Raw genomic sequence first — 24,577 nt, 5'->3', positions numbered from 1 at the left:
TTGAACTAATCATGAGAAGAGAATTTTTAAATTACTTTTTTGGGGTCAGATATGTTAAGGATGTTCAAAAAAGACCATCGAAAAGAAAATATTTTGATTAGTGACAGTGGCAATCAGCAATAATTCCTCCACTGTGGCCTGGAGCATTGCCAGTAGTCTCGCAGAAAATGAAGGCTATTCTTAGGGTCATATGATCCCCCTTTTCCCACCAAAATAGACTTTTAGAAAGGATTTTACAAACCTTTTGATAGCTTCAATCTTATGTGCCCGATTTTCTGTGTCCACAGCTTCCATCCACAGTCCGTGCATGTCTGAGGATAGAACACTGTCAGGTATATTTCGGAGAAAATCCTGAATTAAATATATATATGCAGAGCAGTCTGGTCAGTTTTGAATTCCTGGTTTCAGTTTCACAATGCATATAGTAACCGTTAATTCATATTAAGCACAAGATAAAACAAGACACTATACAAACATGTTATTCTCCCCTCCCATGCCCACCAAGCTGTCTTCCTCAGGCTCCTCTATGGCAGCACTGCAGGATGAACAGGCAGCCCTTCTGTTTTACCCCTTCTCCAGAGCAGGGCTGACCTCCAATCGCAGCCGAGGACTCTGCCCTGAGGCTCTGCAAAGATCTCTCTGAAACATTTTTCAGGTAGGAGAACTGCTGGTTTTTCTCAGGGCACTATTCAAGAACTCGATGTATGTCTTGTGTTGGGAAGTGCCTGAATATCAGGCCAACTGCCTGAATATCAGGCCAACAAACAAAAAGGGGATGTTTTTTAGATACTTTGGTGCCTAAATTACTCTGACTAGATTTAATTGTCAGTACAAAATATAGGCTTTTCCTTACTGAAACATGGATCTTATTGCAAGCTTAATCCCCCACCCACCACAATCCCTCTGCTTGGATTTAGCAGCTGCTTTCCCTTGTGCTTGCTGGCTGATCAGAGGGTAAAGGCTGGGGGTCCAAAGAGCACAGGTCAGCTTCTGTTTTGGGGGTGGCAGAACAGCTGCCCTCAAAATGGCACAAGTCCTCCCAAACCTTCTGCAGCCTCTCCCTTGCATTCAGAAATGACAAAGAACATCTGTGCTGCTGCCACCAAAGGGTTTTATGCATATATCAGTGCAGCATCTATTGTGTTATTTGGCACTGTACAGACATCATGGTTGCCTTGCAGGTGGACATTACTGTATTTCCTGCTGGGTGGTGGTTTGGTACAGGGAGGTGCTAAAGGAAGTCCCATTCTGAGGGAATGCCCATGTCTGCCTGTGAAAACCAGGGTCACTGTATTGGGCAGGTACCTCTGTGTACACAAACACACCAAGCCCTCAGGTGAAAGTGTTCCTTGCTGGAAAATGCTTTTTGTTCCCCTGAAATCCTCCCTACCTATAAAGACTCGTTGCTTCCTTAAAGAAGGAAGGTACCACTAGCCCAGAGAGCTGAGTTACTTGGCCACACATACCGTGATGACAGCTGCAGCCACAAAGACTGACTCTCCATCCACCTGAACATCATCTCCAGAGTTCAGCTTCTCTTTCAATTCCTTGCAAGTCTTGGCATTGGCAGAACGTCTGAAAATGCCCCTGGTAGAGGGACCTTCATGGTACAAGAGGAGCAGCATATCCTAAGGGAAAACCCAGTTGTACTTTAGAGCCTAGCACTTTACCCATGTTTGTATATATTACACATCATGTGTTGTAACGCAATTAGCAGAAGACCAAGTCAGTAAAGGGAAGAAAACAATACAAGAGATTTATCCTGATGGAACCAGAGACAAGAATCTGACAGCCAAGCTGCAGATACAGTTTATCTGTTGTCACAGGCTCACAGTGTGAGCCCAGGGGACTCTTGTAGTGGGTGAGTTCTAGGCTGCATAGCATGGCAGAATCCATTGACATTGCCCCTTGTCAGCTGGAGACACCCACTGAAACAGGACAGATGTCTGTGAATGAAGTGATAGGGATTACTCAGGAGAGAGTTGTTCCCACCCTTGCTATGGAGCTGAGTCTGGATAACAAGTAAACAAGGGTCCTCTTCCCCATTCAGTCCTCATAAATGCTGCAAGTGGCTTTAAATTTTGGGCTAAACTCATCAAGTTTATGTCAAGACAAGCAGTCCAGGCTACTGCTTACCATGATTGGCTTGGGAAGGATTCCATCAGGACAGACAGAGGACAGGGACAGGCCGAAGAGTTTCCGTGGTGTGGTAGGTGACTGTGAAGGAGGGCTGCCCGTGGGGGTGCTGGTGCTACGGCGCAGGGCCCAGTCAATCAAGGACTTCTTCCTCTTGGTGTGTTTCTGCAGTGACTCTGATAGAAAAAGCACACCTTCATTACACACCTGTCTGTCCTCCTGCTGGACAGTGAGTAATCTACAGTGGAGGCAGAGTTCCCAGCAAAACAAGCTCTTTCTACCCTCACCTGTTTATTAACTGCACTCTTAATGGGGATGGTTAGACAATGTACAGCAGTGAAACCACTTGTTCATCTCTCAACCATCAGCAAAACTCTCAATCACCATTCTTCAGGGAGCCTTACTGACTCTATAGTGCAAGAATCACTTCACTCTTGTGACTAGCGATAGGCCTTGGGAAAATGACACAAAACTGAGTCAGGGGAGGTTTAGGTTAGATCTCAGGAAAAGGTTTTTCACCCAGAGGATGGCTGAGCACTGAAACAGGCTCTCCAGGGCAGTGGTCACAGCAGCAAGGCTCTCTGAGTTCAAGCAGTGTATGGGCAATGCTCTCAGGTGGATGGTGGAGTTCTCAGGTACAGGGCCAGGACTTGATGATACTGATGGCTTTCTTCAAACTCAGCATTTTCTGTGATTCTATTATAATGACTTGCAGTTGAAGACTAATGAAGGACTGAAAGCTAAGTTTGAACATTTGAACAGAGAAATTTCACCTCTCTGCAATCTCTTCCTCTTTACATTACATTCAGGTGTGAGAGCAACTCTGAGGTACACGTATGATGCCAGAAGGGTTCAGCACTGCACTGGAAAGCAATAAAGCCTCTATCTAGCTGTACCACATTCCTGCAGCCCCTACCTCTCCTCAGCTGCATCGGAGCTTGGAGTCTGGGTTTCAGGACAAACTGACACTGTTTTTCCTTTGGGAGCTGAGCAAGGAAGGAAGCCTCTGTCCCATCAGCCAGGAGAGTGTTGTTGTTGGTTCTTTGTTGCTGGTCAGCAGAGTCCCGGAGACAGCTCAAGGCGATACTGAAGGGATGCTCGTGCCCTGTTGAGCAGAATTATGTGAAGAGCAAGCAAAGATGCAGAGCTATGGTAAAAACTCTTGTTGTTATTGGAAAATTCCAGCTTTGGTGATCTCCATGGTGAATACTTAGGACTTAACAGACAAAATTCAGTGGTTTATTTTAAAATGTTTCTTCTATTTCTGAAATCATCCCCTGCAGATCTGTTGCACTCTCCTCCATCGTGATTGTCCTCAAGGTCCCATACTCTACCCTACACACCTATCCTCCCTCAAGCCTGAGGACTTTCTGAAATCTAAATACAAACTGTTAAAAATGAAAGTTTTCAAATTAACAGCCTGCAAAAGCACTGATGCAAGTGGCCCACATGTGCTTGTGAGGTCAGTTTAGTATTGGATTAGGGTAGCAGTTCAGAAGATAACAATCCATATGCAACAAACTGGGCTTTCAATATGATGCAACGTTTTGTGTGGAAAGCAGTTTCATTAATTGTGAACTGAAATGCAGTGAAAACTAAGTAAGTACCAAAAGAGAAGGATAAACATGTTAGCTTCCTAACTAAAGACTTATAAATCCATCTAAAAATCTGCTTCTTCCAATTGCCAAAATGCTTTCCTCTAGATCTAAAACACTCTTGCTGAATGACCACGTGACTGCAGCAATTGGTTTGGTTCTGACAGAGCCCAAAGGCAAAGGGAAAGTGTCAGGAGCTGACAGAGATCCGTGGACACCTCTATCACAGACAGTGAAGGTGGGCTGAGGATGCCCCTGACCTCCTGCTCTGGCCATGAGGAGATAGATGCCTGCAAAGCTGAGTAGACAGGATGACCAGCCTCCAAGCCTGTAGCCCTGCAAGCTCACACCAGCAGCCAGAAGGACTGAATTAGGCTTTGAGGCATATCCTACCCCTGCATCACATCTGCTGCAAAGAAGGTACTTCTTGGGCCAGCCTAAAGATCTCCTATTTATTTAGAGCATCTGCTTAAAAGTGTGATGGGCTCCCACCCAGAAATGAATAGATTTGCTTGGAAAAAAGAGCTAAGTGTGAAGTTTTTCAAAGTTATCACCATGCTGTGATTAAATGTGGATGCTGAGATGATAAAAGCCAAGTGACATCTCACAGCAACTTTATGTCCCATCTTACATCAGCAGCAGTGCTCCTACCATTGCCTTTCAAGTGAGGAGTGCAATGTTTGTGATGTTTCTCTGCCACACATGCTAATGTAATTTATCACTTGTTCCTCTGGTGCCAGAATTAAGCACCAAAATGATGCTCAATATGGGAGGGCTCTTACCAATGAGTGGGTAAGCAGGCTCATCTTTTCCTGAGACCACCCAGAGGTGGTGTTCACTGGTCCTGCCCTGTTGCATAAGGAACACAGAAGAGAAAAATGTTGGTTGAGAGGCCAGAGTGAAGGTCCATGAGGTTGCCCTCCACTCAGAAAGCAATAGACAGCAAATCTACACTTATCCACACCCACACTGTTCTGTGAACCAGATGCTGCCAGCATCCTTAGCTACGATCTGTCACCTCCCACTTACAGGGAGCCCAAGCTGTAGAAGGGTCTTCTTCATCACACTCTCTGCAGTTTCCACATTGGACACGTTGACTGAAGTAGTCTAGAAAGGCAAACAGAGAAAACACAGGAAGCTAAGACAAATGTGAGAAGTTTGGCTGCAGTTTCTTGTAGCTTCAAACTCTCGGGAAAATGTCCCATCTCTGTCTAATGACTGTCTTTACTAAATGTTCATGGTTGGATGAGCTGTACAAATTTGAACTACACCAGAAAGGATGATGGCTATACAATGTGAAAACTATTTTCCACTACTTCTTCTGTCGTGGGTCTATTATACCATCCAAAATTTTTATCCAGCTGAAATCACAGGTGGTGGGTGGTGCTCAGATGCTGTGTTTGATCCCATCAGTGTTTGGCTGATTATAGTGCCACTGTCACTCAAAAGGGTGAACATGGAACAGGGGTCACTCTTTGAGGGAAAAATACCCAGGAGGCAAATGTGACCCACCAAGCTCGGCATGAAGCCAAGAAATGTATGCTAGACTGGGACACATTCCAGTAAATTAGTTCAGCACAACACACCAGTGACTCTGTGATCAATAGCCTCAATTCATAGCACTGGAAATAGGAATTGACTGTGGCACTCAGCCACAAACTGTCATGAATTTTGAAGTGAAGCAAAAGGAAAAGAGAAAAGAAGTCAGAGGCAAAGAATAATCTTAAGTGCTGTTTGGTAAGGGTCTGGCTACGTCCTCATTTCTCAAACCAAAACTCAACAAGTGGGCTTCCAAGTGGGAAGGATGCAGATACCCAGATGTGCACCTTCTAAATCTTTTTAGCTGTGACTTGAATTTGAAACTGAAATACCAGCACAGCCCTGCATTCCCTCCACAGACACCTGTGTGGTCTTGATCTGATGAGCAGGTTCTTAGCTTTACTTACAGAAGAGCAGTTGTCATCATCCAGCACAACAATCTGAAGGGTCAGATTCTTCAGGTACTCATTTTGTTTTACCTCATTGATATGCCTGAAAGTCAAAGAAAAGGGGGAAGGATGTAATTTCCCAACCAAATTTGAGAAGGACCCTAAAATTTGATGGGACCTTGGCAGTGTGATAAATACAGATTAATTAAAACATATATGAATGTAATGTTCATAGTGAGGCCACATGCTCTTACTGACTTCTTTATCTACCGGGAGCACAAAGACTAGGAATCCCCCCACACAGTACTTCAGTGAAGGTAGATGTGTCCTGCGTGATACCTTCCAGTGCTCCCTCAGGATCACTACTGCTCTCCACAAAATCAGAAGATTTCTTCTCCTCTTTGTATTTACATAAACATTTCTGTCTGGGTGTTAGTGGAAGCAACATATAAAACATAAAAGAAAAGGAAAAAACTGTAGCCTCTAGATGCAGTATAATAAAAATTTTAGTTCAAATCAAAAAACACCTGAAGAACCAGTAACACTTGTGACACTTCCACAGTGATTAGCAAAGTCGATTTCCAGCTCCAAAGGAAAAAGGATGCTTCAACAGTATCATCTTCTAATGGATCCCCTTTTTTCCCAACTGTTAACACCAATTTTGCACTCTCCTAGGGGCATCTACATTCAGATTTTAAAGGAGATTTTAAAGGTGGATTTTTGAACAGCACTTATACACTTAACATGCTGAAATAAGAGAAGAGCAAATTTCTCTAAGGTCTGTAGAGGAACTACCTGGAAGGAGGAAGAAAGGAGGGTCACTTACCACAGTAACGCTGACAGCCATCGTTCCTTCACATCAGCTGAGCTGAAGATAAAAAGGGAGGCAGATCATCAAACAAGTGCTGAATGGGTAACAGCCTTTGGAAACTCTACCCAATTTCATTAATATATGGCTGTAAGTCAGAGTTGCTTCCTGCAAAGCCCTGGAACAAAAGCACAGTCCTTTCCTTCTTCTGTTCTATTTTAACAAAAAACAAAAATAATAATAACAAAAATATCCCAGCAAACTGGACCAGGTTTCCTGTCAAACTGGTGAGTGTTCAGATAAGGGACAAATCCCTTTCTGTGAAGCTGGAGTTAACTCATCTTGTGGGCCCTCATTATTTTTGCAGTGACCTTTAATTGCTATTTTCTTTCTCCTAGTATTTCCTTCCCAAAGTCTGCTGTTCCTAGAACTATTGCTGCCAGCACAGGTTACCCGGGTTTCAGGGTAAGGAAATGGAAAAGGAAATGGGCCCTTTAGCCTCAGTCATTGTTTCACTTGACACACAAGGGAGACCTGAGTAGCTACTGGGATGCAGAGGGAGGTCTGATGTCTGATAAGATACCTGAAGGTGACAACATAGTTGGTGATAGGCCAGCCAATGACAAATGAATTCTCCGGACTCATCTTTTTCTCTGTCACTTCACTGAGACAGGTGCCGGTCCACACTTCACTCAGATGCACTTGCTTTTTCAGCTTCAGGCTGGAGGAGGATCTACAGTGGAAATTATTAATTCCTTAGGCCAGAGAATAACATTTAGACCTCCTTTAGAGTCAAGCAGATGCAGTTAGAGCTCTTAATTTATATGTGACAGAAGGAGTCAGACTGAAAGTCAGTTTTGTCCTTCTGCCTCTTGCCCTCATGGTGCATCTTCAAGCAAACTCATAAGGAAATGGGCAAAACTGATTAGACAACCTTTTTCTTCAGACAAATGGAGTGAAAAATTAACACCAAGAAGAAATTGTGAAGGTGGAAAGGGGAAACGCCACATTTTAGAGCCACATTTCCAAAGAAACATAGTTTTGGAGGCTGCTGTGTGCTCCACAAATAGATCAGAGCCTCAGAGAATCAAGAATCTCATGAGTTGGAAGGTACCCACATGATCATTGAGTCCAATGCCTGGCTCTGCACAGGACAGCCTCAAAACCCCCACCATGTGCTGAGCCTAGCTTCAACAGCACCTACTGGGGAAAAGGAATGAGTGGGAATTTCTCTTACTTGGACTTGGCAATGACCAGCACATCACTGAACAAAATCAGATGTCTTTCCTGTGTCTGCAGGCCCACTGTTAGCTGCACTCGCTCATCCAGGATGAAGATGGACCCTGGGCTGCTGAACACCCCACTTGGCAGCCCATTGTCTGAATGGGAAGAGGAAAGAGTAGTTTCCCTGGAGGAGTTAAGAAAAATCACAAGACTTTGTCAGAAGCTTTCCTTAGAAAGGTTTGTGATTGTCACAGGCATCTGTTTTGGAGAAGCCTGGTAGCCCTGTGCTTCTCAGAGCCCCTATTGCTTTCTATTATGACCCACATTCACCTGCCTCTGCACAATTAACTTTACCAGCCTCAGACAGATGGAAAAATGCCTAAATGCCCACACCAAATCTTGTGAGATTAAGTTGCTGAAATAGTAGTTTTTGAGTAATTTCTCACTCAGGTAAAAGATTTCCTTCCTGCAAATCTGTGTAAGCTATGACTTGGACATGGACAGCCCATGGCTCACGGCCTGGCTCAGCTGGGCGTGGGGGGCACTGCCCTTTCTGCACGCGTTTTCCATCCAGACTGAACAATTTGTCAGCACGAGAGTTGCAGCAAAAAGAAAATGAACTGCATGTACTCATCTAATTCCAGACATCTGATTCTGGCTTGCCTGGCTGCCATCCAGCTTGCTATTTCCACTGAGATTCATATAGGTGCTTACCATTTCCAAAAATCCCTGAGGGACTGCAGTCAACAAGGCAGCATGGGGATTGAACCAGACCCTCTCCCTGTGCTGTCCCCAGCTGGAAGAGCTCTGCCAAGTGCAATCTCCTCTCTTGCACATCAGCACCCCACAGAGCACCTCCTCAGCACTGCTCCAGGCTCAGGTCAGCTGGCACACAGCAGCTCCCACAGCCATTCCTGGGTCACAGCATGTGGGATGGGCTACGTGGACATGGAAGAGTTCCTGTTCACAGTGTGTTCCTGTGCCTGAGCCTGACTTAATTAGTGAACCTCTGAGACATGGCCTTAGATTGACAGAGAAGAAACCTCACAGAGATCCTCCTGTCTCTACACATAGACAAAAATGTGTATCTTGCTTGCAGGCAAGGATACTTGCCTTGCCTTCACCCCTCAGCAATTCTACTCTATCCTCTGCTGCTCTACCCTCTAGTCTGAGGACACTCTACACAAACAAATAAAAAACCCCCACGAGCTTGGTCTTAACTCAGTTTCCACTGGCCTCATAATAGAACTCATTTGATTTCACAGCAGTGAGGTTAAAACCAGCTGCTTTACTAAAATCCTCCCCCAGTCACAGGAACACCTGCACTCTGGCAAACAGAAATTCCTTCTCCCCTCCTCCACAGCCACCACCAAGTGAATCCTTGACTTTATGCAGCTGTGGGGCTGTGAGAAGCTTAATCACTTTCAGATGAAATAAGCTCTCCATATCCATCATATCCATCAGCTGAGCAGTGGGAGCCACAGCATCTTACAATCCCAAGCAGTGGATTTCCTAAAGCTGGAGGATTACCCAGTTTTATAAACACAATGTCAGGATAGCAAAAAAATCTCACTGATGCTTTCATGGCCTAAGCAAAGATGGCATTGGACCAGCTCCCTCCACAGCAATCCATCACAAGAAACATTTAAAGCTTCCCTCCCTCATGAGGATGTTCTCAGCCAAATAAAGTCAAGAATTTGTTTCTCTTCCTCACTTTTTTTTTCCCCTACTGCAATTTAGAGGGGGTGAGAGGAAGGAAAAAGAAGTCACATAACTTTGTCAGATAACAACCAAATGAAAATCAGTCCTGCCCTTCATATTAAATGATCCTGTGAGACTGACATTCCCCCATCCCATCCCAGAGAAGCAGGCTGTACTGTGCAGTGATCACCAATGCTGAGATACTAAAGGGATATTCTTCGTGAGGGCTGGTCCAGATCTAAGCGTCAATCAGTTCATCTTTATCTTCTCTTTCTTACAAAGAAAGAAAAAAATCAAACAAAACAAATCCCTCAGGAAATGTTATTTACAAGACTGCCATCAGAGCAAGGCAGAAGGTCCATGCTATCCCCTTGTCTGTCTCTGGCAGTGACACAGTGCTGCAGGAGGGGATGAGGTCAGGGAGGACTCAGCTCCCACTGGACTGAGGTGCTCAGCTCAGGGCTAAGTGAGAACACTTACTGTTTCAGCAGAAGATGTGCATGTCTGGCATGTGTCTCCCTGACTGCTGACCCTCCTGGTGCCTCACACTGCAGGAAAGAAGCACCAGCAGACACTCGATGGAGCTTTGGGGGCATGGGGGCAGCTTTGCACCACCCGAGCTGGTAGTAGGGGAAGGCTGCTGTCCCATGACAGGGAGGTGGCTGGCCTGGAGTGTGGCTGGGTCTGGCGGCTCTTCCAACAAATGTCCTGAGCTGATACCATCCTGCACTGGGCAATCAGGGCTGGGCATGTCTCCCACCACTCCCTCCATCTCCAGAAGCAGCTCCAGCCCCCTCACCTGCCCACGTGTACCTGTGGCTGAGCCAGAAGCAATTCTCAGGACTATCGCTCCCACTGGCAGGAGGGCTCTGGCAGTGAGTAAGCTGGGGGTGGCTGCACAGGGAATCTCTGAGGTGGAATGCCAGGATGCTCCTCAGGGGGGCTAAATCTGCATCAGCCCATGTCCTGCAACCCACCATGTCTGTCTGGTGCCTCATCACCCTCCACCTGCCCCTGCTGCAGGATCAAATTGCCCTCAACACCTGAGTGAAATTGAAAACCAGTTTGATTTCAGTCTGTATAGGCAGAAAGACGTAAACATAAGTCAGAAAGATATTTTTTTTACCTGGAATGGGACTTCGATTTGCCAAGAGCTTTAGTAATGGCGGATGAGGTAGATCGTCTTCTTTGGACGATGGGCTTCATCTTCTGCAAGACAAAAAGACATTCAGGTTGGCCTGGCCACCTTGGAAGCAGACCTGCTCATTGTACTCTACAAATTTTCTTTTTATCTTGCTAATAATCATGAAACCTCAGCACTGAAAGGCATGATCTGTGCTGTCAGACACCTCCCTCACCTTCCTGATCATTAAAACACTGGTCAGCTCTCACATTTATGTTTTCAGAGCCAAATCTCAAAGTAATTCTATGAATAAACAGAGGAAAGCAACCAAAGTATGAAGTTTAAGAAAAACTTCCAAACACTCATACCATGGAATAGTTTGTTAAGGAAAGGTATAGAAATACAATTTAAAACTGGACCAGACAAAGATATGAAGAGCATATAATACTCTAGGGAGTTGTACTTCATCAGCTGGAGGAATGGATGAGATACCTTAGTAGATTTTTCTCTATTTTTATTTTCCATGACTCACAGATTCAGCAAACAGGTTGTTACTAAGCCCCTCTCCAGGCAGCCTAACCTCAAGACACTTGTGTCCTTTTAAACAGCCACAGCCACCAAGTGTTGTATAACATAGAACTGGGGTGACTGCAATGGTGAGACCTGAGAGTTAGAAATTATAACTATCCAAGTCAACACATACAGAGGTCACACATCTCTTTTTATTTGCTAAATAAATTTTGTGCTGGAGAAAGATGAGAGATTTTAGCCTGGGAGAGAAATCCTTACATCAGTGACTCTTGATTAGCAAGCATGGGAAAATCTGTCCCGTGGCTCATTTCTAATTTCAGCATTTGCCTATGTTAGAGCTTTAAGTGCCAGGGAGTTCTGAGCATGTTGAGACTTACTGATCTTTTGACTTCTGAATGTTACAAAATATGAAAAATTCTAAGAATAAAAGAAACCATGATTGCTACTTGATGGGGGAGAGCTCCTGTGGGGAAAGTATGTTGCTTTTGTTAACTGTAAACTTTTCAAGGTCAGTGCTGAACAGTGAAAACCTTCATTGCGTGTGAGCTCACTGGTCCCATCTCTGAGGATGCAAGGCTCTTACAGCTCAGCACCTTATGACAACATTGCCATTCCTGTGATGTCAGAGGAAGGTATTATCCCCATATCAGTGATGGAAACGTGAAGGACAGAGCCATTTCAGTCAATTTGTGTGACTGGTGTTCACCACGTTGTGTCTGGTTTTTCAGAGCAAACTGGAAGGCTGGCTGGGGCTGGTTTGAAGTACTTGCTTCTGTTAACCTTCCCTGGAGCTACAGGAGCTCAGCACAGCTGCAAGTCTGTCTCCAGGGGTTTGTGTGAGAAAATAAAAGTTGGTGGAAGTGATTTAAGGCGGTTCAGAAAGGAAATCAATGGCAGAGGCTGGGTAGAGTCCTGCTGCCAGTGAAGGGACATCCTCCTCATCTCCCATTTAGTTTACAAGACACCTTTTGATTTCTGCAGCAAATGACCTGGCAATCCTACAGGCTAGAGCTTTCTACAACACATACTCTTGACTCCATGCCTGATCAAGTCCAACAGAGGCCTCCAAAGCACAGATGACCTTGTGAAAAATAATGTGGAATTACAAAAATTTAGAGTGGGCCAGCAAGTGTGATTTAATACATCAATTTCCTAATATATGAATATTCAGCTTTGCAGTATCAGTAATGCTCCCTGAGTACGTTCCCTGTGTACATGTACATACGTAGACAGAGGCAGATGGACAGCAACTTCTCTCTCATAGCCTGCTGTGACATTGCCAAGCAAAAATCTGTCTTTGGAAGTTTCACAAGGAGAACTGAACAAAAATAACATCAGATCAGAAATGCTTGTTTTTAAAAAAGGAAGTCCCTACTAAAACAGAACATCTGGCTTCTGGAAGTTCCTTAATAGGATAAAACATTCCTACAGACATAACGCAGCAAAGCATTATGTTTTTCCCACTATGTTAAGGTGGGAAGTGAGGATGGGTGTGGATGCCTGGGGGCAAAGCCAGCAGCTTCAGAGGTCACTGATGAAGGTAGGGTGAGCTGGTGCACCTCTGTGCCAGGGGCATTGCAGATTGCAGCAATATCTTCATTGGCATTGTAATAAACCCTTGCTTGTGATAGTATCTTCTGGGCCAAAGAATTCCACAGCACACAATACCTCACTGTAGGTAAGGCAGTCATTTTGGCCACTCCAAAAGCACTCTCTTCTGGAGTACAAGTGGTACTAAAGACAGACATGATGGAATTTTAGTGTAGGAGGGTGTTTATCCCAGAATAAATTTCAGGGATTTCTTCTCCTGACCATTGGGAAGGCTTTCAGACTGTTTCTGAATGGTGACAGCAATGCCTTCCAAGCAGCCTTGCCCGAGGACCTGTCCCACAGCATCACCTCCAGCAGGCACTGGGCTACCTCTGGAAGTCTAACAAAGACAGTGTTGTGAGTTTCCAGTGAAATGCTGTGACTACAGGACACAAGGTACTCCCCATACTGATCTCTCCAAAAAAAATGCTGATATCTTCAGCGGTCTAGAGGTCCAGCTGCCTGACCCCAAACAGACTCCAGGCAAACCAAAAAAATGCCTTCCAAGACCTCAGCCAAAGTAATTTTGTTCCTAGCCAGTCACATTCCTTTGGCAGGACATCACTGAGATGATGGAATCCTCTTACTGAAGGTAAGGCAATCATTTTGGCCACTCTAGAACTATGATATGACTGGAGGAATTGGACACAACTAATTTGCCCAATTTCAGGATTAATATACTTAATTTGCATGTTTAATAGAGGAATAATAAATTGTCCTGCCTTTGGTTTCAGTAGGCATACAAAGTAAAACAGTTTCTTGTGTGCACCCTCTCTGCATTGGAAAACCTAGCTATGTAACTAATTTTAAACAATTTGAATGTGTGTATGGGCCAGCCCATGTATGTGATATTTTCTTAAGAGACTGCTGGACCAGGACAGAGTCTCCTAACACCTCACAGTGCCATGTAAATGCCCTCTGAATCCAGAATGTGTCTAAGCTCTACAGTTTTATGGTTTTCTTGCAAAAAACCCCTCCCATCTCACTACACAAAAGCAGCATTACGAGTTCTCTGTCTGATGTTGGAGCCCCCTTACCCTCCTGCCCAAAGGCTGGGCTCCAGCAGACCTGGCTCCAAGGGGGTGGCTGGTGGCTCCCAGCCAGGCTCACCTGGCTGCCAGCAGCATTGGGCAGCCCTTGCCCATGAGCATTGCTTCTAGATTAAGAGGGGACCTCATTGTGCTCCTCCACCTTGGAGCCAAGGAGTGCTTTTCCTGGAGGTCAGCTCTGCTCTCATCCACTGGGCATGGAATCAGAGAACTGCTGAAGGACATGGTGTGATCTCTGTGCTGTTTTGGTGTCATGGAAACAGATACTCATTTACCCAACATACTCTGGAAGTGCTTGAACACTTCTAACACTCTGGACCATGTTTGTGCATTACTCATTTCTGAGCTGCCGATTTTAGCTGTGTATTTCTTGGCACCAGGGAGGTTGTGAGTCTGATGCCCTTCATTCCAAATCCATGTATGGTCTACGCTATCGGCTCAGCTGGCCAGCAGCAGTGTTTTTTTTTTTTTTTCCCCCCACTGACCTCTGCACTTGAATGTTATTCTCCAGATAGTTAAGGTGGGATGGAGCTGAAAAATAATGACATCTGCTTAGCACAGGGTGAATTTTCCTTCTGACAATAGCTGGTCGAAGTTTGTAATGCCTGTGGCACTGGAATGATGCTATTTGGTTTAACTGCCATTCAGAAATTAAAAAAAAAAAGTTTAACTGGGTTATTTTTCTGCAAAACATAAATTGAAGGGGAATTTGCTGCTCCTAATGGTCTTAGCTGCCAGGTTCTGTTACTCTTTATGCGGAACATGAAGCTGTTAGTGTCACTCTCCCCTTGTTAGACAATCAGGCCACTTCCCAGTTGCAAAGATGATGAAAGGGTATCATACACTCTTAAAAAAAAACAAACACCCCAATTTTTATAATCATGAATTCAGAGTCCATTTCATGCTGACATTCTTATTTGTCAGGGAGGCTCATGTTGCTAAAGACATGGCCAGAGAGTGTAAAACATGGGCCACAATGTCTTTGATTATTTGGAGCATCACAGATTGTTCAGAGCCCGCAACACCAACATTATTCTTATTCATGCATGGATGTTGTGAAACATTACCTTCCTACAAATATTCTCAGTTATCAGCATGTGGTGTCAGGGCAGATCTCTGCTATTGATCAGCTGAGCACAGCTGTCAGTGGTCTACTGGAACAGAGCAAAAGTTACTGTGTAAATGTAGCACATGGCCATTTAGTTCTCAGGCAACATTTTAAAAAGTACTTAAGAGCCCAGTTAAGAGTAGAGAAACAATTCATCACTTGGACATGGATCCATCCATGTGAAAACAACTGCTGCTGTTTCATCCCATAATGAGTTTACATTAGCAGAGGCATGCCTGCAAAAGTCTCTTAATAAGCTAATGTGGGACACTGCTGCCTCCTGCTCTGTTCATGTGAGCACTGGATGCTCCTACCATGTAGCCATGTCAGACTGCTGTTGCATTTCTAGTTAGAAAACGCCATTAGAGGAAGATAATGAAACAGAACATGAAATTGCTCAGTGCATAAAAGGGAATCAGGCATTAGGTTACATGAACTGAAAAAACCCGGGTTTGCCATTGCATGTGGATTTACACTTAAAGTGAGTTCAAGGAAAGTACACTCACACTGCTGTCTCCTTCACCCTTACTCCCAGATTTCATCTGCCCCTCAAGCTGGAACAGTTTTAGCAGGGCCTCCAGCAGCTGTTGTCTTGCAGCCATTCCCCCTTGCTTCAAATGGGAAATCCATCACAGGGCACCCTCTGGGAGGCAGGCCAGCTGTCTGCCCTGAGTCTCATCAGGGTGCTGTTCCAGTCTGCCAGCCTGGTCTTGGCTGATACTGCCTTGAAAAGCCACACTCCCTCCTACATTGTGCCATCAGCTCCTTGGAAGAGATGTGTTTTCTTCTAGCCTTGGTTTCCTGCCCAGTTCAGAATAAGATTAAAAGTCTTGTTCTCACTTTAAAATTCTTTCTTAAAATTAAAATTCTTCTTCTTCTTAACATTTCTTCTCCAAGTGCCTCTTAAAGGTGAATGTCTGGAATTCTAGGACCAAAACAAAAGCTTGATCTCTGATTTGTTTTCTACGCTGGTTTCCCTCTCTTTGCACAGTTCTCAGCCAGGGGAAGAAGAATGGATCATCTCATTTACATGGGCTGGCTGAGGGAGCTGAGCCTCTTCAGCCCTGAGAATAGACAACTGAGAGGTGACCTCACCAATGTCTATCAGCATCGGAAGGGAGGGTGTCAGGGGCTAGAGCCAGGCTCTGCTCAGTGGTGCTGAGCAGAAGGACAAGAGGCAATGGGCAAAAATTGGAAGACATGAAGTTCCATCTGAATATGAGGATTACTGTGCAGGTCCTGTGCACACTGGAATTTTTGCCCAGAGAGGGTGTGGAGTCTCCCTCTCTGGAGATATTCCCGAACTGTCTGCACACAATCCTGTGCATCGTGCTCTGCGATGACCCTGCTTGAGCAAGGAGGATGGACCTGCTCCAGGTGAGCCAATGTGGTCACTTCCAGCCTTATCCATTCTGTGATTCTGTGAGGATTCCATATATAGCAGAGATAGTGGTCCCATGATAGTGGTCATGACTAGGCATTGCTAACCAGCTTCCTTCCAGCTCACTGCCAGCCAGGCAGGCAAACATGACCCAGCAGGGAAAAGGGAAAAGGCTCCAAAATGGAGCAGGCCCAGCAAAAAACATGCTCTGTATGAGCTATGGTTTGATGTGAACTCAGAGCTAAGAAACTTGGGTGTAAATATTTATCTGAGCCATTTTACACAATTTCATCTTCCTGTCGTGTTTCACTAACTGCTTCCCTCTCCCTTACTGTTCATACACAGCTCCAAACAAACAAAAACATTTCTTAAAATATGCAGAGCCTGGTGGCAGTAAATCAGTTTGCAAGGACACACTTTGAAATACTTCCTTTTCCTGCCAAGAAATGGAACCCTGCTGGTTTATTTTAAAGTGTCCCATATAAGCAGGACTGGGAGAAACAATTTTTGTCTGCCAAGGGCCAAGTGGGTTTTCCACTTGGAGGTGGAAAGGGAGGTGGCTGGGGATTAGCTTAATTCACACTAATCTGTTCCATGCCATATTTTTTTCCCTGCTCTCACAGATTACTTGTGCCTTCCTTGGAGTCTGGAGCAATGCCAACAGAGAATGGTGACGAGGGAGGATGTCCTGCAAAGCATGGAGGGGACTGTCACCACGGAGAGCACCAGTCTTCCTGACTGAAGCAGGTCTTTCTGAGCAGCTGATGTAATGGGGATAGTCTTAAATGGCACTGGGCTGGAACACAAATAAAGACACTTGGAACTTGTCATGACCTGGGGCTGTGTCTCTGGCTCCTGAGCACAGCCTCACCTTGTCCTCCACCAGCAATGCCCACGCCTGGAGAACAGCACAAATGTTCAGTCCCAAGATATGGCACTGCTCGGGGTCCCAAAGCAGAGCAAAACTCTCAACTGTCACTCAAACACAGGCACCTGAAAAGGGGCCCAAAAGCTTTTAGCAGGAAGACAAACCACAGCTCTTATCCATCAGCCGTGCCTCTGGAAAAAACATGGTGCCCACCTGCAGCTCTGTTCTCCCTCACTGAGGTCCCAGAACCTGATAGAGAGGTAAAAACTGATGAATACATGAAAAAAAATGATCCTGCTATTTCCAAGCCTCAACCCTGATATAGTGTTGGTGGACAGAATATCTGATAATTACAGGCAGCCTCTGCTGAGAACATCCACAGGTTGTCTTTTCTCTGCAAATCTTAGGATTCAGCAAGAAAGGTGTTTATGTATTCTGGGACAACAACAACAACAAAAAAGTCACTGCATGAAAAATGCTTACTGCTGGTGAGGATGATTCTTAGTCATCACCTACAGCAGGAATATGTCCTGAACATCCAAAGGATACACTCAGAGTATTTTTTGCATCAGTATCAGTTTGAAAAACTTTGAACAACACAAATCCAAGTCTCTTCTCTGTCACTAGCACAGCACAGCAAATCAGTCATTGATGGAAATTGAAGAGATCAATAAAAATTGATGTTGAGTCAGAAATACTTCTGAATTTTAAGTATCTGGCCTGGCAAGACATGAACAGCTGCTACAGGAAACACTTCCTTCCCCCTTCTAGCACTGGCAGTACTAGAAAGCAGTGAGAAATGTAAAACCTTGTTTTGCAAAATTTCTTCACCTTTTCTTGGAGGTCCAGACAGTTTTATTGCAATTCTGACGTCCAGGGGCAAGTAAATTTTAAACATGTGTTAACAATTAATTAGACCCAACAGCTGGCACCTGTTGCGATTTTCCTGAAGTGCTTCTTCCCCTGGTGAAAACCCATCACAACAGATTGCCCCTACGTGTTTTGATATAATTTTATATCAGGACTCTTTCCTCATCCCTTTCCTTCCTTTGAATGAATGCTGAAAGCCACCTCAGGAACATCTCACAAGGAATTCTTGCCTCTATAGCTCTGAAGAAAACCTCTGCATAGCTCTACATACATATATGGTCTCTGGCCTTAAACTGGGGCATGCTCTGATGATAAGCATGACATCAGTGATTAAAAGGTGAGTACATATACTACTCACAAGAGAAATCAGAGGGGGCACACTTTTATAAAACCCTTTGGACCATTTAATTTAGGTTGGTACTGTGGGGTAAAAGTTTCTGTTGTGAAGTTGTATATACGTAACATTGGAAGGGAACTTGCTGGGTTTCACAGTATAAAAAATTCATCAGTGAGGCCAAAGTAAATTGAGAATCATGTTCTTTCTTTAAAAAATGCAAATAAACAGTCCACTGAATTGAGCTTTGGTAAAATGAAAAACTTGCAGAGCAGCCAAACCTGAGGAACAGAAAAATGTAACACATTCCTTAGTGTCTTTAAAATAACTCCTTTTCCCCCTGCCTCTTGGTTTAAAATCCCTCCTCCTGCCATATTAAAAATAAAAAATCACAGACAGCTGGGTCTGCTCAGCTGCAGAATTACTTCAGCCTTTCCATTAGGGCTTCTGAGCATGAGTATGGTGGTCCAGACCCTGCTAGGGCCCAGATTAACTCCCAGTGCTTGAAATGCAGACTACCCAGGTTTGGTGGGTGACAGACAAAAACTGCACAAGCAAGAGAATATGCAAACCACAAACAGTTTACGAGGCAGAAATGCTCCAGGTCTCCTGAGCAGACAGTGCAGCCCCACATGGCACTGGTTCAAATCCTCACCTCTCCCAGACACACACCCAGGGCCAGTGGCCCACAACACCCCTGGGGAGTGACCGGGGACTCACCACCCTCAGAACTGCCTTGGACTTTGCTCAGGCATAGAAGGTTGGTTTCCAAGCCAGCTTCCCCCAGCCCTAATGCAAACTTGCACGAATTGTGCACCCCAAGTTCCCCCCACATGAATGATGCTGCTGCAGGCAGAGGGTCAGTGGGTGACCCTGGACCCTCCAGCAGCCCTCAGTGCCTGTGAGCTCAAGCACTGAGTGAACGTTGCTTCATGTTCAGCGATGGTACTTCTCATCTATTTACAATGATGAAATCATTTCATTTGCAGCTTGGCCAGAGAATGGACATTGAGAAGAGGCAGTTCTGTGCATCTGGATTTCATTAGAGCTGAACATTAATCCCTTTATGCCTTATAAGCATCCCGATAGCATTATACAGATTCGGTGGTTGTTAAATGGTGTTCGCAGAGCTGGCTGGCAGAAAAATGGGTTAATCAACAGCATCTCTGCTAGCACACACACCATGAAAGGCATTTTCCTTCTTCTGCTGCTTGCTCATCTGCCTGTCAGCATCAGTGTGGGCACACTCATAGTGGAATTTACTGTCAAACTACTTCTCAAACCCCAGGATAGGTTTGTGCTGAATTGCAGGATTTAATTCCACAGAATTCTGCAGTTGATTGAAATGAAAAATAGACATCCTAGCCTCAAATGAGGATCCAAACATCATGAATTTCAGTGGAGCTGAGAGTCTAAAGTTACATGAGCTGGGCAAATAAAAGTAGATATTGGCTTAAACAATCACACTTTTTTGCAAGTTTTTGGAGTTGCAGGAAGGCATTAAGGTTTGAGCAGCGATAGAGGCCAAGAGAGAGACATTGCTCAGCAGCTGAGAAAAGGTCAAGAAAGGGAAGGCAGGAGGGAGTAGCTGAACCCATGTAAAAAAGAAGGTGCAAGAGAGAGGTTTGAAAACACAGCCTGAAAAACTGCCAGAGAAAGGGAAGGAGAGAAGCTGATCAGAGCTGATGAGGAGCTTGAAGATCAAATAACCTGGAGGCTATGGGAGAGTTTGCCAAGGCTCGAAAAGAAATGTGCACATTCTTTTACTAAAAAGAAGCTATGAACCAATGCAAGTCAGGCTATGTGGCCCTAAAGAACACATCCCATTCTTTGATGGCATGAGAGGTGGAAAAATACAAACAGTGGAATCACTACTATGCACATAAAGTTCCTTACACAAGGCTGGTATAATTATTCCACAGGAGCAACTGCAACTGCTGCAAGCCACTGCAGAAACTCAGAGATAAGCCAAGGAAAAGAAACAACAGAGGCAGAAAATCCCCTGAAGGCAGTAATAAAATGCCAGTGTTCTGCAGGGGATGATGAGAGAGGGTATATCATCCCTGGCAACCAGACTAAGGCAAAGCAGAGTAATGACCCCTCATGCCCCATGCAAGGGCACAGGCTGGGGTTGTGGGGGTTGGATCTGTATGACAGAGGGGCAGCACAGAGGCATGGAGGTTCACCTGCCCCCAGGAGCACCTGGAGAGTGGCCATGGGGCTTTTTTGAGATGTTGTTCTCTGTGCCTTCATTTCCAGCACAGCCTGAAGGGGCAGGCAGTGGAAAACTCCAAGAAACATTCCTTTTAAAGACAATTATTCTATTCATATATTATTCTCTGCTTTTATTTCTCACAGCATTTCTTTTCCGCTTCTGCCTTAACATGTACAGTGTGAAAACTGTATCAGCTGAAACTAGGGACATACTGAGGGTAACAGATGATCCCAAAGACTTCCAAATCTGCCTGTTATGCTCCATTTCCCATTCCTTGGGCTTAACATGTTTATGCATAAACTAATACCTCCAGTCATGAGTATTTTCATGGGTCTTTGGCAAACACTTCATAATCTGACATAATCTTTCTGATACTGAGGTGTTCAGAGCAAAAAAACAATTATGCAGCAAGATTTATAGAAGAGCTACATAGAGTTTATATTTGCCATTACACAGCTGTTGGTACCTACTAGTTTTACTAATTTTCAGGATGAAAATTTTCCTGAGGTTGAATAGTAGCCTCTTCATGAGCAATCCCTACACAATGTGCATGTGCTCATGCACGTCTGCATACACATAATATATGCACAAAGCTCTTTGGGTTCTAAATTTCCCAATAAATGCAGCAGACAACTTCAAAACCAAACCATACCAAGCCTTTAAATAGGAATTATGAAAAATAAGTTTTAAATCACAAAAACATCCTGTTTTGCTTCAGTTTCTGTCTCACATGCCACAAATTGGGCTCCACCCTAGCTGTTTTCCAAGGGGCTAACTATGGGTGCCTGGATTTGGAAACTTTCATGTCCTTATCTGTCTTGCCATTTGCTCTGTGGGAACATGAGGAGGGCAGCACTGTGCACAAGCAAAGAAGGACTGATCCCTAGTGCATGGGCACTGAGCATCAATCCCTGTGCCAGTTTCTCTTCACACAGCTCTAAGACTGTGGATGAAATGCCGAGAAGTAGAAGAGAGAAGTGGGGTTTATTGGCTTTTAGCTTTGCTTTAAACCACGGTGACTATCACACTTTCAGCCTCTGGATGAAGCGGAGAAGGTGTTGTTAAGGAGATTTTTCTGTTTGCTCTGTGAGATGTCAGCACCCACAGTGCTGACACTGCCTTGAGGAGATGTCAGTCCCTCACCAGCACACAGAGGGGTGGGAACTGCCAGGGCAGATTTCCTGACTGAGCTGAAAAACCATCCATGTAGCTCAGGGTGCACCACAACACCTCACTTCAGCACAGCCCCTGGGTAACCTCTGCATGCCAGCACCCAGCCTGACACCGTGGGGTGTCCCCTGAGCAGTGTGCCAAGCACTGCCAGAGCTCCAGAGGCTGCTGAGGGTGTTCATTTGAGACAGTGGAGTGTGACAAAGGTGTGACTGTACACAGGTGATGCAGGACACAGGTGAGCAACAGCCTGAGTGGCTGAGTGCTGCTGTGGGCATTCTCAGAGGTGTTTGTACTCAGATCTGCTGAGAGTTCTTGCTCCAGCAAGAGCTGAATGATGTCACTGGAAAGAGTGGAGGAGTGAGTAGTATATGGATAAAGGTGAACAGAAAAAGTACAGGAATCTGGGGGTGTTTTGGAGGGTGCTGGTGTGACAGAGGGTTGGTGAGCCTGGGACAGGCAGGAAGATGGAGTATGGTGTGCTGATGTAATGCTGTCCACAAGGGACTAGGAAAGGATCCACAAGGATCTCTGCATTGGAGATGCAAATCAGAATCTTATTCATTGCAAGCAGGAGAGGATCTGAGATCCCCCATCGCTGGTCATGAAGAGCAAACATCCGCTACTTCTTCAGGTTAATTAAGAGAAGCCATATTCATGGTACATTCCTCATCATCTCCCACACCTGTGAAGTAAAACCAGTCTGATGACACAAGTGATTGAATCACATCCCCTGGTTACAACCTAAAAGAGTTCCAGCCCCTGGAGCTAGCTCCTCTGCAAAGACAAGGACACTTCCCAAGTCTGGGGCCAGCCCAGCAGAATTATAATTAAGGAAGGTGGAGCACCAAGAAGCATAAGCAGTCACCTAGACCAGAGCCATGTCAAGTGATCTGCATGTAGGTTCAGCCAGAACCTAAAGTGCAACAGCACTTAAAGACAGGTAAAGAGAAAGGAGCTGTGTCCAGTGCTGCTGTTGCAAAGATCTTTGCTGAGCACTGAGAGACTGCAGTGGAGACACACACTATCATTATGTATCCACACCTATCCAAAATCAGGCTATACAACCATCCAAAGTGTGGTAGGAGGGATTTGAGAAGGATTCCCCGAGGCCACTGACTCTCAGAAAATGTAAATTTTTTTAAAACAGACAAACTCTAATATTTATTTTCCTCGTGGAAGGAATCTCTGTTAATTTTTAAGATCTCACTAGAGGGCGATAAATAGATGAGCTACACTAAGCTATTGCCTGTGCAGGCAGTGAGATCTTGGAGAAAACTGGTCAGCTGCAGGCTCGGAGGGTAGGTTTAAAAGGTCTGTGCTTACCAAAACAGCCTCCTGAACACCTCTCTCTGGTTCACAGACTAAATACTTTATTCTCTTTAGCTGTTCCCTAGAAAGCACCAGTCCAGGGGCGCAGGAAATTTACCCAGGAACTAGGTGTGAGCCAGGTCTCAGCGAGGCATTGGCAGCTGTGTCACGACCAGGAACATTCCTATTTCTACAAAACCTATCAAGTGCCAGTGGCTTAATGAGCTGAAAGTCACGCTGGACAAACTGATGACCAGGTCCTTGAAGGCAGCAGTGGAAGGCTGAGGAGCAGTGCCTGGTTCTGCTTTGTGCATCTGGGGAATACAATCTATGTAGAGCTTTGTGCTCCTCCAGAAGCACATGTTCATGGCCCTGCTGTTCAGGCTGTGCAAGTGAGATTCTGGCTGTGATGCTGAGGCAAAGAGCACTCTAATAAAGGTCCTCATTTTCTATCATCTGCAGATAGCCATATCACAGCAACACTCTAGGTGACACAAAGGCATCAATAAGCTGGGGTCTGCTTAGGAAAATGGATGTTAAGGAATGTTCTAAATATGGAAAAACATCAGAAGGTAAAGGGAAATCCAGCCACCTGTGTCTTAGGTAGGGCTCATAGGTAAAAACTGCAAATGGCTCTAAAAACTGGCAGCAAAAGATGCAATGAACCATCACTCTGGATCACAAGGATTTCGCTGGCTGTGGGCACATTCCAGCCCTGGCAAATATTACAAGTCCTACAACTAGCTGCAATTTTTCTTTTTCTTTTTTTTTTTTTTAACAGAACTTGCTATTTATTCCAGTGGAAACTCCCTGCAAAGAAAATTGTTCCACTCAGCTACTGTTTGTGTTGGATGATTCATTTGAGAACTTTAAACTGGCATTTTGGGAAATGCTTACAGTTTTTCCTCTTATTTTCCATTATTTCAGGCTAACCTTATGCTAATACGATATTTTGTTGTTTGTTCCGTTGAGTTGAAAAACCATCAAGGGCAGCTGCGGTTCCGTGAAGCCCGGGCACCCCTGTCCGGCCGCAGCCGCTGCCGCCAGCTGCCCTCAGCAGCTGCTGCCGGATCGGCAAAGGGACGGGGCAGCGACGGCAGGGACCGCGCCTGTCCCTCTGTCCCGACACGAGCGCACGGAACGCGCCCCCGACAGCTCCCCCGGATCAGCCGCGGGACGCAGCAGCGACTCCGAACGCGCTTCACCGCACCGGCGCTCCCAGCCCCGCGTGATTCCTGTTCCGACCGCAGGCACGGCCCCGGCCCCGCACACGCACCGCACCCGGCTCCGCCGCCGCCCGCCCGTCCGGCGTCTCCCGATCCGCCTCCGCGGAGCCTCCCGCGGCCCCGGCGTCAAGAGCCGAGCGGTTCCCGCACCGACCCGCGGCACAGCAGCCACCCCGGCGGCGGCGAACCCGGTCCCGTCCCGTCCGGTCCCGTCCCGTCCCGTCTTGTCCCGTCCCGTCCCGTCCGGTCCCGTCCCGTGCCGCTTTCCCCGCGGTACTCGCCTGGCTCCGTGCGGAGCCCGCGGCGCAGCTCGGGGCTCGGCCGCGCTGTCATGCCCGCGGCAGGGGCGCGGTGCGGCCCATGGCCGGTGCCCGGTGGTTGCTGGCCGGTGGCTGCCGGCAGCGGCGGC

At 45.7% G+C, this 24,577-nt stretch overlaps 1 protein-coding gene across 1 annotated transcript in view; it reads right to left on the bottom strand.

Annotated features, from left to right (window-relative positions):
• Window positions 1–24,329, bottom strand: part of LOC134050107 (rho GTPase-activating protein 20-like) — a 30,112-nt gene extending 5,783 nt beyond the window's left edge. The window contains exons 1-12 of the mRNA XM_062502962.1: window positions 24,224–24,329; window positions 10,519–10,601; window positions 7,705–7,875; window positions 7,051–7,200; window positions 6,486–6,527; window positions 5,678–5,762; window positions 4,761–4,838; window positions 4,514–4,580; window positions 3,053–3,241; window positions 2,137–2,312; window positions 1,467–1,628; window positions 242–351 (exon numbers count right to left, since the gene is read on the bottom strand). Coding sequence (XP_062358946.1) covers window positions 242–351; window positions 1,467–1,628; window positions 2,137–2,312; window positions 3,053–3,241; window positions 4,514–4,580; window positions 4,761–4,838; window positions 5,678–5,762; window positions 6,486–6,527; window positions 7,051–7,200; window positions 7,705–7,875; window positions 10,519–10,598 — 1,310 coding nt within the window. The 5' untranslated portion in view covers window positions 10,599–10,601; window positions 24,224–24,329. The remainder of the gene's footprint in view (window positions 1–241; window positions 352–1,466; window positions 1,629–2,136; window positions 2,313–3,052; window positions 3,242–4,513; window positions 4,581–4,760; window positions 4,839–5,677; window positions 5,763–6,485; window positions 6,528–7,050; window positions 7,201–7,704; window positions 7,876–10,518; window positions 10,602–24,223) is intronic.
• Window positions 24,330–24,577: the final 248 nt, after the last annotated feature.

The sequence above is a fragment of the Cinclus cinclus genome, chromosome 15, assembly GCF_963662255.1.
Source record: "Cinclus cinclus chromosome 15, bCinCin1.1, whole genome shotgun sequence".
In the NCBI taxonomy this organism is placed as follows: domain Eukaryota; kingdom Metazoa; phylum Chordata; class Aves; order Passeriformes; family Cinclidae; genus Cinclus; species Cinclus cinclus.
The sequence above is the reverse complement of the archived record's forward strand: the minus strand, read 5'-3'. Positions and strand labels throughout refer to the sequence as shown.